Source organism: Balaenoptera borealis (assembly GCF_965194805.1).
Source record: "Balaenoptera borealis genome assembly, chromosome: 19".
NCBI lineage: Eukaryota > Metazoa > Chordata > Mammalia > Artiodactyla > Balaenopteridae > Balaenoptera > Balaenoptera borealis.
The window spans coordinates 55,085,644-55,104,981 of NC_138878.1; the positions used below are offsets into that span (position 1 = coordinate 55,085,644).

At 51.6% G+C, this 19,338-nt stretch overlaps 1 protein-coding gene across 7 annotated transcripts in view; it reads left to right on the forward strand.

Annotated features, from left to right (window-relative positions):
* Nucleotides 1–19,338, forward strand: part of SIPA1L3 (signal induced proliferation associated 1 like 3) — a 238,199-nt gene that overhangs the window by 203,656 nt on the left and 15,205 nt on the right. For 6 of the 7 annotated variants that reach the window (XM_082367253.1, XM_082367254.1, XM_082367251.1 and 3 more), the window contains one exon: nt 8,547–8,768. In XM_082367253.1, the coding sequence (XP_082223379.1) occupies nt 8,547–8,768 (222 nt within the window). Of the gene's footprint in view, nt 1–8,546; nt 8,769–12,615; nt 16,041–19,338 lie in introns of those variants that run through there. The other variant, XM_082367255.1, reaches the window with a different exon arrangement.

Sequence of the window (19,338 nt, forward strand, 5' to 3'; positions counted from 1 at the left end):
ATTACAAAAGCAATGAATCAGTTATGCTAGGGGAAAGCCTTCAAGGGAGACCTCCTGGGATCTGAGAGTGGATGTGATGCAGGGGCTGGAGGGGGTGTCTAATCTAGGCGGGGGGTTGGGGGGCAGGGATAATTTCCCTGAGAAGGCGTCATTTCTGCCAAAGATGGGCGGGAGCAGGTGAAGTGGTTTCAGGGGGACTGATGATATACTCTTGATGCAGTTATGTGGGTGTTTGCTTTGTAAGTGTTTGTTAAATTGTACATACATGTTTTGTACACTTTGTTCTATGTGGGCTATTTTACAATTTTTTTTTTTAAAGAGGAAAAGGAAAGATGATGTGTGGAGAAGGCATCCCTATGAGAGGGAGTAGCGTGTGCAGAGGCCCTAGGGTGGGGACGAGGGTGGGTGCCATCAGGTCAGTGAACACAGGCCCCTTGGCTCAAGTATAGAAATTGAGGGGGGCAGCTGATGGGAGGTTGGCAGGGGCCAGATCACGCAAGGCGCTGTCAGCCACATTACAGAATTTGGATTTGATCCTAAGAGCTGTGGCCAGCAAGGAAAGGCTTCAGCAGAAAGGATAATGCAGGCAGATAGATGTTTTGAAAGATGGTGCTGGAGGCGCAATTGCAGAAGTCTCAGGGATGGGTCTGAGGCCGAGATATGAGTGAGAAGGAAGGGGACCTTGACTAGAGGACAGAGCAACTGTGGATGTGTCAGCAGGTGGCACCACCAGGGCCTAAGGAGGGAGGGAGGCAAAGGTCCAGGACAGTGCCGGTGACTGCTCAGTGTCGGGAGGCTGCTGCAGATGGGGAATGTTGAGATTCTTGAGAGAGGAGAGGAGAGCAGGGCTGGGCAGGCCTGAGAGGAATGTTATTCTCACATTCACTGACACCAAAGCACCCACTGTGTGCCGGGTACCGTTCCAAACATGGCGATACAGCAGGGGACAAAGTCGAGCCCTCTTTTGTGGAGCTGATGGTCTCCTGGAGAGAGAGTGAGGCAGACAGACAACTGAGCAACCGTGTAATATTAATATGCCAGGTGGAGATAAGGTCTGGGGAGAAAATCAAACCGGGCAGAGGTCCCAGAAGGCCTCTAGGAGGAGGTGATATTTTGCAGGAAGCGTGGAAGTGATCCAGGCAGGAAAACAGCAAATGCTGAGGCCCTGAAGGTAAACTCATTTGCAGTGCTCTGGAAATGCTCTGGTGGCCAGACAGGCCAAAGGAAGGCAAGAGGTCTGATTTGCAAGGTGGGCAGGGGCCCAGCTCTGGCAGGCTGACCGACCACGGTCAGACGCTGGGATTCGATTCTGAGGGACGTGGGAGCCACGGGAGCACATAATCTGACTTACGTTTTAAGTAGATCACTCTGGACTACTCGGGGGAAAGTGGACTGTTTCAGGGGTTGGGGGGATTGAGTTCACCAGCGTAATGTGAGGACTGCCAGGAAAGGGATGGGCCCTGCCATGCCCAAACCCCCTACCCACTCCCTCCCTGCGCGCCAGCCCTCTCCGTGGAAGCCACCGCAGCCTGTAGCAGCTTGTGCCTGTGGATGATTCCAGTGACTTCACAGACTCTTCCCCCGAGACGTTCGTCATGGGAGCCCGGCTTCCAGGCACAGTGCCAGGCGCCAGTGCCTGCTGTGGGCATCGCGGTGGGCTGAGTGATCCCAGGCAGGCAGCCACCTGCCCCCCCCCGCCCCACCCTCTCTCGAGGCAACATACACTCCAAAGCTTCCTGGGCTTCCTGAGCAATTTGTCAAGAGCTGTTTAGAGGCAGTGAGAGGCTCTCCGCTCCATGTGGAGCTGACATCGCCGGGTGTTCCCAGGCAGGCAGGAAGCACGTGGCCTTGCTTCCGCGGGTGGGGCTGCGGTCTCCGGGATACCCTTCTGGGCGCACAGCCCTGAAAGGTGATGTGAGGGCCTTGGCATCCACTGGGGCCCAGCCCACCTGTGTTGGCTAGGAAGCCAGCGTCACACAGCAGAGACCTACTCGGAGAGTCGCAGTCAGCTTGGGAAGAGGAACGCAGGCCATCTCCAGGAACTCAAGGGAAGGAGGGAACCTTGCAGAGATCTTGGGGCTGGGGCAGGGAGGAGTGCAAAGGCCCTGAGGTGGGAATGTTTCTGGTGTGTTTGGGGAACAGCTTCCATGTGGCCAGAGCAGAGTGAGCGAGAGGGAGAGTGGGAGGATCTGAGGGCAGAGAGGGGTCGGCCCAGATGGTGTGGGGCCTTGTGGACTGGGGGAGAGCTCTTGACTCACCCTGAGCAGAGGAGGGCGGTGGTTGCACTCGGGCGTTCACAGCCTCCCTCTGGCTGGGTCTGGGGGCGAGGGCAGGAGGAGGCCGCTGTGATGATACAGGTGCACAGTGGTTGGTGGAGGTGGCCAGTGGTGGTTGGATTCCGCATCGATTTTGTGCCAGTGAGTTTTTCTCCCATGTCATCTCTGCTTCCACCTCCTGAAGACCTACTGTTTTTGCTCACAGGCCGCAGGGCAGAATGTTGCTGCATATGGCTCCTACACTGAGCCTGATAATTCCAGCCACGTGCAGGGACTGATTCAACTCTCAAGCCCCTGCCAGACACCTGGGAGAGAGAGCGAGATCAGTCCAGCAGTTAAGGCCCCACAGGGGCCCACCTGGGGGTACCTGGGTGAGGTATTATTTCCCAGGCTCTGACCTCTGGCTGCCTGTGTCCAGGTCACAGCTCCACCACTCACCAACTGTGTGATCTCCACCAGGCTCCTTAATTCCTCTGAGGCTCAGTTTCCTCATCTGTAAAATGGGGGTGAAGATGGGCTCTGTGGTCCAAGGCTGCGAGGATGAACCTACACCATGTGTTTAAGGTAGTTAGCACAGGGCCTGAGACATAGCTGGTCCAAATATATCAGCTGCTGCTTGGTTTTATTTTTATGTGTTATGTATTTATCATGTATACCGTTGTCATTGAAAGTACAGGTTGGTGGTTAAACACACTGTCTCTTGAGCCACACTGCCTGGCTTTGTATCCTGGCTCTATCCCTGACCAGCTATGTTATTTGAGGCAAGTTATTTAATCTCTCTGGGCCTTGGTTTCCCCACGTGGAACTTGCGGGAGGTGGTAGTTCCTGCCTCGTGGGGTTGCTGGGGCAACTAGATGAAGTGATGCCTATGAGATGCTTAGAACAGGGCCTGGCCGTGTTCACAGGCTCTGCGCGGTCACCACCATCACTACCACCTGCTCCGTCACTGCTCTTCCTCCTAAAGGCAAGGGCACAGCTCCCTTTGTGCCTGTTGCCAACCCTGGGCCACCCATCAGCGCCCACGGGGGTGAATAGACCAAAGCATCGCACATGCCCAGGCAGCTGTGTGATTTCTCCATCCAGCCTACAGTTTTTCAGCTTTTTTTTGTAAGCCACAGAACCTTTTACTCCAACAAAATCTTAACTGCTCCCCTAAGATACAACACAGATAAATGCACAGCCTGTCTGGGTGAGGGTGGGGTGGGAGCAGGATGGCCCCCGCCCCCACCAGTCCTGGCTGAGCCCAGAGCCCAGGCTTTCAGCCCCTGGGCGCACCACGTCCCTGTATATTTGCCGCTCGGGGAGCACACCCCGGTGCCTGGGCCTGTGCTGGGCACTGGGCACGTATGATCGTGTGAGGCAGGTGCTGTCGTTGCCTCAATTCTCAGAGGAGGAAACTGAGGCTCACTGAGCGGAAGGGGCTTGAGCAAAGAGCGCGGTGTGTCAGGGGAGCAGCGTGGCCCATGTTCCCATCCACCACGAGGTGCTGCTTCGTTTTTCAGGCTGAGGCCCGGGGAGGGCACCTGGCCTCACCAGTGCTTCAGGAGGAAAGTGATTGGCAGGTGGGGTAAGAACTCCACCCTGTACGTGGCACCTGACACAACTCGTGGTCCAAGGGATGTGTGAGAAGGGGCGCCCACCCCAAAGGGCCGGGTCAAGACGCACGGCATATTCAGGAGAATAGTTTTTTGTTGCCCTACTGTGTGGGGGGCACCATCCGTCCCTGAGGCTGGTAGAGGTTGAAAACAGGGACAGTCGTGGGAATGCCTTTGGCTCCAAGCAACAAGAAATCCCAGCTCAATTGTGGGAAGTCTGTTATCTCTCAGAACGTGAAGGCACAAGGTAGGAAGGGCCCCACGACTGGGTAATTTATTGACTCGAGGACCCAGGTTCTTTCCCTTTCTTTGTTCTGCCTCCATCAGCCTATAGACTGGCTCCCCTCACAGTCTCAAAGTGGCTGTCATTCAACCAGATAGTCACAGTGTCCAGTGGAAGAACATGTGATATTTGCTGCAAGTGGTCTGTGTTAGTTTTCTAGTGAAGAAATCTTCCCCAGAAGTCCCCTAGCACACAGTCCACGCTTATACACCCGAAGTCTCACTGGCCAGAAGTAGATCGCAGACCTACCCCAGACCCATTGCAGACAGGTGGCATCAGCCATTCAGGATTTGTGCCCTGGGCTGGGTGCCAGCCAGGTCAGGTCACCTTCCTTGAAGATGAGTACAGTCAGCCTTCATTTACAGGGTAACGGGGATTAGTATGACACCCAGTGCCTGCCACAGGCCTGAGGAGGGGGCGAACCCCTCCCAAAAGAGGCAATGGCTGGAGCCAGCTGGCAGACACAGAGTCAAAGCGTGTTCATCTTATTCCCTTCCTTTTTTTTTCAATCATCTCTTGTTTTTTTCAGCTCGTAAAAGCTGAACATGCCTGATGACAAGGTAGAGAAATATGTACTGTAGAAAGTAAAAGTTAGGGTTAAAATCAATTAGGATATATTCATAGAGTGGACTCTCTGCAGCTATTGAAGGGAGAGGGGCTTGTGTGGACTGACACGGAGAAGTCTCCAGAGCACCATGTTAAGGTTAAAGCCAGGTGCAGAACAAGCTCATGATAGGCTGCCATTTATGTTGCACAGGAAGGTTGTGCTTGTGTGTACTACGCTCTCTGTTGAAGAAAGGGGGAGGGGCAGGTTGCCTCGAAGGAGACTGAGGTGTCAGATGGCACTTCCTTTCTACCCTGCGCCTTTTATATGGTTTCATTTCCCCCATCATTACTATCTCCAGAGGTAATCAGTTAGTGTACACTCCCCCAGAGATTTTTCTCCAAACCTGTACCAGCCCAGATCTTTCACACATTTTTGACCATTAACCAAAACAGGAAAAGTATTTTATATTACAATCCAGCGTGGACATCCAGAATAAGGTTTCACAAAACCACTTACCCTTACCTCACAAGAGGTACACTGAGGTTTTTCATTCTAGTCTATTTTTTTTAATTTTCCTCTTAATAACAGTCAAGATCCACTAAGTTGATTTCATGACCCACAGTTGGGGAAAAAAGTGTGCATTTCCTTTTCATAAAAAGATCCCCCCAAAAAAGCCCAGTAATCATATAGTATACATACATTTTTTTTTTAATAAATAAATTTATTTATTTATTTATTTTTGGCTGCGTTGGGTCTTCGTTGCTGCGCACGGACTTTCTCTAGTTGCGGTGAGCAGGGGGCTACTCTTCGTTGCCGTGCGCGGGCTTCTCACTGCAGTGGCTTCTCTTGTTGCGGAGCACGGGCTCTAGGCACGTGGGCTTCAGTAGTTGTGGCACTCGGGCTCAGTAGTGTGGCACACAGGCTTAGTTGCTCCGTGACACGTGGGATCTTCCTGGACCAGGGCTCAAACCCATGTCCCCTACATTGGCAGGCGGATTCTTAACCACTGCGCCACCAGGGAAGCCCCCTATATATACATTTTAAGAAAAGAAAAAGCATGCTTTACACAATGCCTTTTTTCCACTTACTGTAGCTCAGACATCTGTCCTCACCCATAAACAGAAATCGACCTCATTCTTCTCAGTGGCTGCATAGATTTTGATCATATGGATGTGCTTGGAACAATCTATTAATCCCCGGTTAAAAGACATTCAGTCCATGTCCATGTTTTCTTGATTACACACAGCATTGCAGTGACCATCCTTGTATGTGCCTGCATGTACTTGTGCAGGCTTTTCTGTGGTGTGGATTTCTGGGAGGTCAGATCTGTTAGACTAAGGCTGTATCTCCTTCAGTTCTCAGCTCAGACACCGTTGCCTCGTTGGGGAAGCCCCTGACCACCCCAGACCAAGTCCAATCCCGATGTTACATGCTCCTTGGCTCCCTGGACATCCCCCCACCAATGTGCAACCTTGGGCCTGTTAGTAGATGTTGCTGAATTATAGAAAGTATATATAAGTCAGTCAGAGCTTGCTTTTTTCAATCCAGTCTGACAATCTGCCTTAGAATTGGGGTGTTTCAGCATTCACGTTTAATGAAGTTACTGATAACGATTTGATTTATATTTGCCGTTTTTCTCTTTGTTTTCTATATGTTTACTGGTTTTCTTGCTCCTCTTTTCTTCCTTTACTGCCGCCTTTTGTGTTAAATAAATGCATTTTAGTGCACCATTTGGATTCCTCTTGATTTTTTGGACTATTTTTTTTTAGTTGTTATAGTACGTGCCTTTTCAGTGTAATTCAGATTAATACTAACTTAATTCCAATAAAATATGGAGACTTTTTTCCAATATAGCCCCATTCCATTTCCCCTCCTTTGTGCTATTTTTGTCATCTATACTATTACATCCATACCTGTTATTAACCCAACAGTATAGTGTTGTTATTATTGCCTTATACAGTCTTATGTTTAAGGAAGTTAGAGAAGAAATAAGGAAACATAAATCTATAGAGTTTTTAATTCTAATCCACAAATTTACCATCTTGGATCCTTCATTTCTCCGAATGGATTCAGGTCACCATCTGCAGTCATTTCCTTTCGGCCCAAGGACTTATTTTATTATTTATTAGGCAGATGTGTAGCAATGAATTCTCTGAGTCTCTGTTTATCTGGGGACAGCTTTATTTTGCCTTCATTTGTGAAGGATACTTTTGCTGGACATAAAAGTCTTGGTTGACAGTTTTTTCTCTCAGCACTTTGAAAATATCATTCCCTTCCATTGTTTCAAATGACAAGTCAGCAGTTAATTGTATTGTGCTCCTCTGTATGTGATGAATCCTTTTCTCTTGGTGCTTTCAGGGGTTTTGTCTTAATGTTTGACTTTCACCTGTTTTTCTGGATGATGTCTTTATATTTATCCTGGTGGGGATTTGTTGAGTTTCTTAGATGTGTAGATGAATGTTTTTTGTCCAGTTTGAGAAGTTTTCAGCCATTATTTCTTCAAACCTTTCTTCTGCCCCTTTCTCTCTTCTCCTTCTGAAACTCTCAATGAGCATGTGTTGATATGCTTGATGCAGCCCCAGAGGTTCCACTGTGGCAGAACCTGCCTGTTCACTGAGCTGGGCAGTGGGATAGGAGAGAGCCCCCAGGCCACAATGTCAGATTCCCCCTGTTCTTACCTGAAGTTCAGTTTTTCAAGCATAAACGATAGTTGGATTTTTGCATGCCCTTGGTCAGTTTCCAGAGTGCTGAAATGATTGTTTTTGTCGATTTTGTGCTTTGGGGGAAAGAATTTGCCAATCTCCTCATTCTGCCATAGTCAGAAATCCCACCCCTCAATATTGCTAAATTGACTTTCAATAAGGATTTATTGACTTGCACTCCAAGGACATTAATTTTCCCATTAAAGACCTCTTACTTGAAGTGGAATTGGAATTTTATTTAGGAGTTTTAAAAGCTGATTCGCCTCAATGGGATCAGCAGTTGGGTCCCCAAGAGTTGGGTCCTAGTTAACAGCGTGAGGTTCATGTAGCATTAACTTCACAGGAATCCAGCATTTGGGATATCAAGCTGTGGTTTTAGATCAGATCGGCTGGAGTCGTGTCCGTCATGTAATAGTGCTCAAAAAATATTTGAATGAAGAGGCGTGGCAAGGTATAAGTTAAAAAAAAAAGAAACCCGTAAGTTACAGAGCAAGTTATTAGCACAATCCCAGTTATATATAAAAACAATTCTCCCACCCCTCAACAAAAAGCTCCTGTTTTCTGATTATATGCACTTTTTTGTTTTTTTGTTTGTTTTTTTGTTTATTTGTTTTTGGCTGCAACATGCAGCTCGTGGGATCTTAGTTCCCCGACCAGGGATCGAACCCAGGACCCCCGGCGGTGAAAGTGCTGCGTCCTAACCATTGGACCACCGGGGAATTCCCAACATGTGTGTTTTTAATCATAAGAAAGGGTTAAGAAGGAACTAGAGCAAGCTGTAAACCACGGTCACCTCCAGAGACAGGCAGGTGGGACCCCTCCTTCAGCTGTGTAGGTTGTGCCTAGGAGACAGGGAATCTCTGGGGCGGGGTGGGAGCCTCCACCCACAGGGGGTGACTTTTTAGATTCCCATAGAGGTACCAGCTGTGCTAGAAGGGCATCCCTGGGGTGGGATCGGGACTATGAAGGCAGCTTTACGTTTTCTCCACATAGACATCTATGTATTGGAATTTTCCACAGCAGTAAAGTACTTGTATCTCTCCTCGGTGAATGAAGTTTTGTTTCCCAAGAGGAAATTTAAACAGATCGGTTTTTCAAAACGTGGGATGGAATTGGCTTATTTCTCTCATTTTCACATTGCAGCGACATGAGCTCGAGGGCCGGCTACCCTACTCAGGTTCACAAGACGGCCAGCGCAGAGACCCCGCGGCCCTCACAGCTGGCCCAGCCCAGCGCCTTCCAGCTCTCCGCCTCCGTCCCCAAGTCCTTCTTCTCCAAGCAGCCCATGCGCAACAAGCACCCAACGGGGTGGAAGAGAACAGACGAGCCCCCGCCACGGCCGCTCCCCTTCACTGACCCAAAGAAGTAAGTGCCTGGACGCCCGGTGAGGCACTGCCAGAGCTGAGCTCGGGCGTCTCGGGGTGGGGAGGAGGGTGACACCTCGCTCCCTCATTCATCAGGACACTGTGCCAGTCTACACACTGGGAACACAGCTGTGAACAGGCGGGCAGGGGTCCCTGTCAGCTCGGGGAGCTGACAATGCCTGCTGGGGAGGCGGACAGCAAGTAGGGTAACTAAGAAAAGCACGCAGCAGGTCAGGTGGTGGCTAGCGCTGTGTGGCATGTAAACGAAGGCTGTTCCAGGCAGAGGGACCAGCCGCTGCCCAGACCCGGAGGCAGGAGCATGCTTGGTCTGCTGGAGGAAGGCCAGTGTGGCCGGGATCACGTGAGCACGTGAGGTCAGAGAGGCGATGGACACAGACCGGGAGGGTCTTGTGGGCCCCACGTAAGGGCCTGGGCGTCTGCTGTGAGTGAGGGGGAGCCGCGGGAGGATCTGGAACAGAGGAGGGACATGACCTAAATTGGGTGTCCACAGGGTCCCTGTGGCTGCGTGCAGAGCATGGCCTGCGAGGGGCAAGGAGACCAGCGGGGCGCTGCTGCGATGGTCCAGGCAGGAGACGAGGGGCCTGGAGCAGGATGGAGGCCAGGGAGGGTCAAGGGGGCAGTTTCGGGATAGATTCTCTGACATGGGAGCAGGCAGGCTTTGCGGGCAGCTTGGCTGTGGTGTGAGAGAAGACGAGGTTGAACATGATCCCAGGTCTTGCAGCCTGAAGGATGGATGGACTCTCCCCGGGCTGAGATGGGGACTGAGCGGGGCGCGGGCTCGGGGGAGCTCAGAGCCCAGTCCTGGACAGGTTAAGTTTGCAACTAGAAGAAGACGTGGAGGAGGCAGTTGGGTAAGGAGTCTGGAGCTCGGGGGAGAGGTCAGGCTGGAGAGAGAAATTTGGGCGTTGTCAGCATAAAGGCACGAGGCTGCAGAGGAAGGGAGGTGTAGGACTCAGCCTGAGACCCCTCAGTGTTCATACGAGGAGGAGCGCGGGGTGACAACTGTGAGCCGTCAGTGGGACGAGCCCGGGACCTGAGCATCGGTTGAGCCTCACGGAGGTGACTGGAGGGTCAGAGAAGGGAGAGAAGGGCAGGGCAGAACAGGAGGCAGCTGGTTTGGGGCACTTCGCTGCGAAGCTAGAGAGAGAGGAGAGGAGTCATCAGTTAAGAAAGGGTTTTTGTGTTTCTAAGTTAGAACATGATGATACCGAACATTTATCGAGCGCTCACTGTGTGCCAGTCTCAGTTCCGAGCTCTCGTCCGTGAATTTATTCACCGAATCCTCCTCAACAACAGCTCCGTGAGGTGGACCTGTTATTCTTCCAGTTTTACTGATGAGGCACCTGAGGCCCAGAGGCTCAGAGCTGGGAAGGGACGGAGCTTGGATCAGAGCCTAGGAAGCTCGGTCCAAGGCTCCTCTTCAGTTGGGTTTGGGGGGGTCTGCCCTTCTCCGTCCTGTTCTCGGTGATGTCCTCTTTCATGACCTGGTTGGGGCCATTCAGATGTGTGCTGACACAGAGCTCCTAAGGAGAGAGGTATCAGGAGACAGAAACGGGATCCCTGGAGATGTGGGCAGGGAAGCAAGCTGAGAATCCAGTCCACGCACCTCACTAACAGCTGGGGGCACCCGGAAAACTAGATTTGGGTCCTTCGCTCCCCTGATTAAAACCTCCAGTGTCTTGCCCCGCTCCCAGGATTAATGATAAAGGCTCACATTTACAGAGCACATATATCGTACCAGGCACTAGGGCAGCGTGTGCTTTGCCCAAAATCCCACCTGGACCCTGCATGACCTGCCCTGTCACCCCTCTGCCCTCATCCCCTCCCACTCTCGCCTGCACTCACTCCACTCCAGCCACCTGGCCTCTTCCCACTCCTCAGACTTGCCAAGTACAGGCTGACCTCAGGGCCATTGCACTGGCTCTCTCCGGTCCCTGGAATGCTCTTCCCCCACATCTGTGGCTGTCTCGGGGAGGGGAGGGGTTTGGTCCAATGCCACCTCCTCAGACGGGCCTTCCCAGCCTTCTGTAGCCCCTGCCGTCATTCTATCACTGGTCTCTGTTCCAGTGCTCATTTCTCCCACTGGAAAGCAGGTGACTCTGCCTTGACTTGTAGCCACCTGGCACTGTGTGGGTGCTCCGTCAGTGAATGGAAGGTATGAGCCTCATATCTCACTTCATTCTCACTGTAACCCCAAAAATACAGTAAGGCTCCCACTTTTCAGGGTGGCCGGAGGGTCAGGCCCTGTTGACCCCACTGTGCTCCATGAGGGCAGCTGCTCTGGCCTTCCCCGGCGTGTGTGCTGTTCCTCCTGCCCGGGTCCCCCTCAGCCCCACCTGGCTCACTGCTGCCCATCTGTAGTTTGCTAGGGCTGCCATAACAAAGTACCGCAGACCAAGTGGCTCAACAGCAGAAATGTATTTTCTCGGAGTTCTGGAGGCTGGAAGTCGGAGTCAGGGTGTCAGCAGGGTTGGTTCCCTCTGCGGGCTGTGAGGAAGGCTCTGTTCCCCGCCTCTCTCCCAGCTTCTGGTTGACTTGCTGGCAATCTGTGGGATTCCTAGGCGTGTAGGTGCATCACCCCAACCCCTGCCTTCGTCTTCACATGGCCTTCTCCCTGTGTGCGTGTCTCTGTGTTCACATTTCCTCCTTTTATAAGGACACCAGTCATTAGATTAGGGTCGATCCTAATTGCCTCATTTGACCTTGATGACCTCTGTAAAGACCCTATTTCCAAATCAGGTCACCTTCTGAGACACTAGGGGTTAGGACTTCAACATCTCTTTTGCTTGGGGGACCCGTAACACCACCCCTCAGGTCTCAACACAGACACACCATCCTCGGAGAAGCTGTCCCATCCCCCACACCAGGCTCATCCCTCCCACTGACCTCACGCTTCTTCCCTTCCTCAGCCTCTGTCCCAGGGCACATCAGGCAGTCGTTTCCTAGAGGCTTGCTTCCTCCCTGTCGGCCCACTGGACTGAGGGTTCTGGGAGAGCAGAGACACCCAAGCCCCATCCAGGGCCCAGCACATACATAGTAGGCACTCAGAAAACATACCTGGATACGTGACAACCGTAAACAAACAGCAGCCCCCCTTTTCCCAACATAAAATCCAAAGAAGGCTTTTTACATATGTATGTGTGTTGTGTAAACATGTAAACTAAATATATAAAATACTGGGGGACACAAAATAGTTTCATGGTTTCTTATGTTTATTAATTTAGTTACAGATACATTTTTCAAATCACATGCATAAAATAACATGTTAATTTAGAATTCATGCTTTTGTCCACACACTCCCATTTCGGAAAGCTGTTTTATTCAAACTCTCCCTGAGCATTTTGGAGACAATATCTTTGTCATTTAAAGACACTTCTGAGTCACCTAACCTAGTTTTCCAGAAAACATTGTCTTTACTTCCAGCTAAATTATTTGAGGCTAAAACGTTTGTTTTTTTTTTAATCTGTAATTCTGTTGCTGAAATTTTATCCCAAGGCACAAGAACTCATTTGCATAACTTATTTACCTACGTTTACTGATACCTCCCCTGCCAAGTACTGTCATAAGCCCTGTACCTACTTTAACTCATTCAATCTTCACTACAGAACAATGAGGTGTAGGTACTTTGTATCCCATTTTCCAGATAAGAAAAATCGAGGTACAGAACGGTTAAGTCACTTGCCCAAATTCACTCAGTTAAGGTCAAAAACTGCACATATTTTGGTTGTTGGTTTTGTAATTTGTCCCCACAGGTCACCACATATTATGAGATTATCCCCAAAGGAGTAATTACCAAATCTGCCTCCTTTCTCATTGATTCTGGTCAGGGACCTCTAATGCATCCCCAGAGGAATGATAAGTGGCTGCGGCCGACACGGGGGCACTGCCTTTCAGCCAGGCTGCTGGCTAGGGCTGTACCAACCCGGCCCCATTGATCCTCCCGGCAACTTCCAGAGGAAGAGACCGAGGCACAGCCAGAAGTGCGTAGCCCAGGTCACCCAGCTGCAAGTGGCAGAACCAGGATTCACGCCCAGAAAGATAACTAACAGAGCATCTCGTCTTGGGAGAGGCTCGGGGAAGACGTGCATCCAAGGCAGTGACGCGCATTTTCTGAGGACTGACTTCTTGGATTTGGGCGCGTGGTCTGTTAAACGAAAGACAGAGTGAGCTGGTGAAGGACAGAGGGGACACTGAGGGGACCGAGAGCACCTGCCACGGAAGGTCCCTCACCTCGGCCCCTCTGCTGCAGGCCGCGGTCAACTCTGTGGGACGGGCCAGCAGCTCTGCCTTGGGAGATGGCCTGACAGCCCCGTTTTGACCGCTTTGTCCCAAGACGCTGAATTTACTGGACTGCCTTCTCCCAACCAGTAGAGGAACAGAACAGCATGGGGGTCGGGGTGGGATTCCCTCATCGGCTGCTTACCCCCTCCTTAACCCCTCAGTTTCCCTCTCTTTAAACTGGCCTGACGGTCCTCCCTACCTCCCAGTTGTGAGGATTTCCTGAGTTAATCCATGTGAGGACCCCAGCACCGAGGTTGAGCTGCACAGGGCTTAGCGGTGAGGGGCGACTAGGCCGATGGGTTGCCAGGCTGGAGCCTGCGGAGCAGGAGGCAGAACCAGCGGCCCTGCGTCCTCAGCCGTCCTGGGCACCTCCTCCCCGCCAGGCTGGTCTCAGCCCAACTGAAAGGCTGGCGTGTTGCTGCCCTGCTGGCCCCCGTCCCTGCTGGCAGGCCCAGTGAGGAGGGGGCAGGCCCTAGGAAACAGCCTGTTTGTTGCCTTAAGGTGGAGTGGTGGTTGGGAGGCTAAGCCCCCAGGTCACGCCTGAGGACCCAGGCCCCAAACGTCCTCATCCTTAAGAAGGGCAGCCCTGAAACTTCCCTGATGACGCAGTGGTTAAGAATCCACCTGCCAATGCAAGGGACACGGGTTCGCTCTCTGGTCCGGGAAGATCCCACATGCCGCGGAGCAGCTAAGCCCGTGCGCCACAACTACTGAGCCTGCGCTCTAGAGCCCGCGAGCCACAACTACTGGGCCCGCGTGCCACAACTGCTGAAGCCCGCACGCCTAGAGGCCATGCTCTGCAACAAGAGAAGCCACCGCAATGAGAAGCCTGCACACTGCAGCGAAGAGTAGCCCCCACTGGCCACAACTAGAGAAAGCCCGTGCGCAGCAACGAAGACCCAACACAGCCAAAAATAAATTAATTAATTAATTAATTAATTAAAAAAAAAAAAGGGCAGCCCTGCCTTATGTAGGGCCACTGAGGGGATGAGATGAAGTAATGTGTGTGAAGGGCAGCCTGGGGCCTGGGAGAGAGTGAGCGCTCAGGAGGTGAGCTTTGCTGCTGCTGCCGTTACCACCACTGCAGTCACGAGCAGTCCCCCGAGTCAAGCCCCCAGTCCGACTCCGCTGTCACCGTTTCAGAACGGTGCTCTCGGAGCATCAGTGCTCCACCAGTAGAGCGAGGTGATGGAGGTGATGGCCCTGAGAAAGGAATGTAGCCCCGTGGGACGCACCGGCCCCAGGGTGAGGGCCTGCATCCCGCAGAGCCGCCGTCACCGTGTTGCATGCACACTTGGCACTGTGTTCACCGTGAGCAAATCTCGGGCGGCTCAGCGCGTCTGGCAGGTGTGGGTTCTGAGTGTCCTCAGCTCACTGCGCCTCGGTCCCCCAGCCTCGAAAGGGGAAGACAGGAGTGCCTGCCTCCCAGAGGTGGCGTGAGGAGGCAGTGAGGCATGGGGAAGTGCCCGGTCAGCGTTGGCTGGGCTGACAGGCACTGGCATCTAGTGGTTGACACCTGGCTTTCGGGCTCCCTCCTTCCTCGCGTTTAGGGGCCCTGGGGCCAGCTCAGTGCAGCCCCGGAAGGGACAGCATCCCCACCCCACGGCAGCGTTGTCCCCCACTCCCACCGGCCTCTTCCAGCCACCCTTCCAGGAAAATCCACCTGCTGCCTGAGATGCAGACCTGGTGAGTGTCCTCGCCAGCGAGGTTGGCAGAACCCCCAGCTCGGGCTGGCTGACAGTGGTGCTAATTAGCTTAATTAACCCGGCCCCAAGGGAGCCGCCCCAGTTGGAGGCCAGAGCTCCAAGTCAGCTGGGATCGGGCCCAGACAAGTCGGAGCCATTGGTCGCCTTCCACTCCTGGCGCTTCTGTCACGGGAGAAAGAAGTTGCTGTTGTCCGGGTCCTAACTGCAGAGCCTTCTTTGTAATTTTTCTGTCTTCCTTTTTCTTTTCTAATGTGAGTGGTTTAATTCCACAGTGTGGCAAATGCAAGTTCAGACAACATGAGCAAGTTAGAGGCTCTGTCCAATGCTGTCAGTCAGAACCTTGAGAGAGGGTACCTCCTCCTGGATGTTTTCTTCATTTGTGTTTTAGAAGGTAAAACATGCACAGGATAAAAACCAAACTAGTACAAAAGGGTTTGCAGTGGAAACCAGGCCTCTCTCCCTTCCCTGGCCCCCTGCCATCCAGCTCCCCTCCCCAGAAGCAACCATTGTTTCATTTATTCTGCACCCTTACAGAAATGTTCCGAACATGACTGAGCACACGTGATTGAATGTTGCTTCCCTTACGCCCCTTTTTATTTATCCATGTGGTCACCTCCTGTCCGTGCTCCAGCTTTTTTCACTTGCTCTTAGCTCAGCGACAGTTCCGTATTAGTACATAGAAGTTGATCTCATTCTTTTTCGCAGTCAGAGAATAGTCCATTTTATCCTCAGAGGTCATTAGGTTTAAGCATTTATGGAGACCAGAGATCTTGAGAAGAAGGAAAAAGATCAGAGATGCACAAGCCCAGTTTGGTTTGGTTTTTTTTTTTAACCTGGAAGTAATGCCATTGTAAATTATTGCTTAAAATTTTCAATTTAGAAAATACATTGGGGGACTTCCCTGGTGGTGCAGTGGTTAAGAATCCGCCTGCCAATGCAGGGGACACGGGTTCGATCCCTGGTCCAGGAAGATCCCACATGCCACGGAGCAACTAAGCCCGTGCGCCACAACTACTGAGCCAGTGCTCTAGAGCCTGCAAGCCACAACTACTGAGCCAGCACGCCACAACTACTGAAGCCCACATGCCCTAGAGCCCGTGTGCCACAACTACTGAGCCCACATGCTGCAACTACTGAAGCCTGTGTGCTCTGGGGCCTGCGCACCACAACAAAGAGTAGCCCCCATTCGCCACAGCTAGAGAAAGCCTGCGCGCAGCAACGAAGACCCAACGTAGCCAAAAATAAATTAAAAAAAAAAAAGAAAATACATTGGAAAATTCTTTCAGAAGAAAGTGAATAAGGGCAAAAATGATCAGTTTGACTCTCCAAACTGAATTTCATCATACTTTTTCTCTTTAGACATGTCCCAGCAGCCCACTAACAGTGTCAGCCATGTGGAACTTGCAGTGGATAGATAGGTGTGGAGTTGAGGGTCAGGGGAGAAGGTTCTAGCAGTATTTCTTCCAGTGAGCCAGGCTTCCGCTGTAGAATTAGGAGTCCTGGAGGTCCTGGGAGCTGGGAAGGCAATTTAGCAAATGAACCCAAACAGAGCAGGGAAGGAATAGTTGTGTTCTTTTGGCTTGACTTTTTAAAGTATAGAGAGTAAAGTATCTCTATACTTTTTCCTGTTTTATAAAAGTCATTTAAGCTTGTTGGAAAAAGAAAGGAGAGAGTAAGGAAGGTTGGAAGGAAGGAAGAAGATGGGTAGGGAGGTTGGCTGGTTGGTTGGAAGGAAGGTTGGTTCCATGTGATACACATTTAACAACTAATTTGGAGTGCCTGCAATGTGGCAGGTCTTGTTCCCAACACTGGACGTAGAATACAGAAGGCTCTGAGTCAGGTGGGAGGAGTGGAACCACAAACACAAGCACACAGGACAAATCATCATGAGATGGACACAGTGAAGAAGTAGCACAGGATTGCGTGTTGGAACTCACCTGGGCTGGGAGGGAGCACCAGAAGGTCAGGTGGCCAGGGGAGGTGAGAAGGTGACAGTTGAGCCAAGCTGGATGGATGAGAAGCTGCCATTCACGGGGAATCCTGGGGAGGGCGCTCTAGGCAGACAGAGCAGCCAGTGCAAAGGCCCTGAGGCAGGAACATGCCTGGCATGTTTAAGGAACCTTGGGAAGCCTGTGTGGGAGGAGATGAGGGCTGAGACCGGGCAGGACAGATTGTTTCGGACCTCGTGGGCTGTGGTGAGGAACATTTTTAGGAAGTGAATCCCCACATATCCACCTTTGGAGCTGAGACTTTGGTAAACTTAAGTATACCAAGCTAAGCAGTGTGTGAGTTTTGTTTTCTAAAAATGATTTCGCACCATAAGTACCACTTCTTTACTCCCATGACATATATCTGGGCAAACCTCTTCCCATGTCATGTGGACCAACTCCACTTCTCTTCAGCAGCTAGATAGTAGTATTCTGTGATGCCACTGTCCCTCCCTGTGGGGCCTCGCCCTTCCCCTGCTGACCAATTCTGTTTGCTCCATAGACAGGACCCCATGAAGTGTCCCCGCACACCTGGCACACATGGGTCCCCGTACACCTGGCACATTAAAGGACACACTCCCAGATGTAGAACTCCCAGGGTAGAGAAAGTGCACGTTTTAAAGTTTTCAGCAGGTCATTTTACACCCCTTGCAGAGGGGAGCCTCGGGGACGGCGCCCCTTTATTGCGGTGGATGAGCTGGAGGCCCGGCCTGCTCCCTCACCAGGTTGATGGGCTCAGGCGCGCCCTGCGCTGAGTCACATACTCCCCTTGTGCAGAGGATTCTGGGAAATGGCAAAATCAAAAGGGAAGAGGGAGGGGTGAATCCCCTTCCAGCTCCCAAGGGAGCAACATGTACTCTGGGCTGTATACGTCTCTTTCTCTCTTTGTGTCTCTATTTCTCTCTTTTGGATAGAACGCTTTTCCTTTGCCCAAAGAGCATACTTCCCTAATAATGACAGAGCCAGAATTACCCTAGACCTGGAATTCTCATTTGAGAAGGAATACGACCTAACAAGAAAAAACTTACTACCTTTTCTTCCTTCCTTTGTTAAAATCCCAAGGCTGGCAGCTGAGAAAATGAGAAAAAAACGTAGACTTCAATACCCTCAAGAGCCCAAGATATCTTATTTCTTCCTGGGTTCAAGGATTCTTTTTCTTTCTTGAGTTACAAAATGATGAAGTCTAGGTGTCAGCTCTAGTTTTTATATTATTATTGTTATAACACATGATTATAGCAAAATAAATTCAGACAGTTCAGAAGGGTGTTGTATCAGATGAAAAGTAAAAATCTCATTTTTCCACCGCCTAATAAGACTCCTACTTCCCAGAAGTAATCGTTCATAATTGCTTCCAGAATTTTTTTTCAGCATATAAAAGCATATTATTAAACCAAATGTGATTATGCTCCACATACTGTACAGCTTTCATATGCCACCTCTATGGTACAAACGTGACAGCCAAGCGTGATCGTGACACCATGGGCTCTGAGGCCTGGTGGCCTTGGCTGGCATCCTGGCTCCTCCATTCATAGGCTGTGTGACTTTGGACAGTTACTTCATCTCTCTGTGCCTCAGTTTCCCACCTGTAAAATGGAGATGCTAGTAATAGTGGCTCCCAGGGAGGGCTGCTGCGCAGGTTTCACAGGTTCGCACACGTGGAGCCCTCGGGCTGGTGGATCGTGCCTGGTGCTGTGCTCCTCTTAGCTGTCGTTATTTCTTTCCTGGGGGGTGGCAGCACCTCAGGTGAGGGATCTAGTTTTCACTGGGGAAGTAAAACCTGATCCCAAAGGCTGGGCCGGAATCAGAAGGCAAGAGGAGATCTCAGGGGAAGTCCCAGGAGTGGAGGACACAGAGCCCCCAGGAGCCAGCCTTGGCCAGGAGAGGGCCCGGGAGCCGGGGATGACGGCCTGCGGAGCCAGCGGAGGGGATTAGGAGCAGCAGGAGAGGACCGTGTGCAGCTCAGGGCGCCGGGCCGCCTCAGGTGAACAGTTACAAGAGCAGCTCTCATTTCCCCATTGTCTGTTCCGTGAGGTGCTGGCCAAGCGCTTTGCAGCAAACCCCAAAATGCTGTGAGGTCAGCGTGTTTTCCAGATGAGCAAACCAAGGATCAGAGGAGTGGTGTGACTTGGCCCAGGGTCCCACGGCAGGAACAGGTGCAGGTACCTCATGTCTGGATCCTCCCAGCCACCCCGTGATGTGTGAGCTGTCTTACCCCATGTGGTGGATGAGGAAACCAAAGTTAGGGAGATCTGGTGCCAGGCCCTGGAGCACTCAGGCCAGGGGTCTGCTGCCTTTGGCCCTGTACTTGCCCAAAGGGACTGGTCCGTTTGGGGGATTCTCCCTCTGTGGGACCCCATCCCTCTTCTGTGGTTGGAACCCCTGGTCCAGGCCACCCCAGTCTCCCACCTGAACAACTGCCTCCCTTCCTCACTGTCTCCCTGCTTCCATGAGGGTCACTTTTCTGTCTGAGGCCCTTCTAAAATGCACATCAGGACCTAGCACTCAACAGATCAGAGGCTCCCTAGATGCAACCCCAAGTCCCCTCTGTGGCTCATATGTTCCAGAACATCTGCCC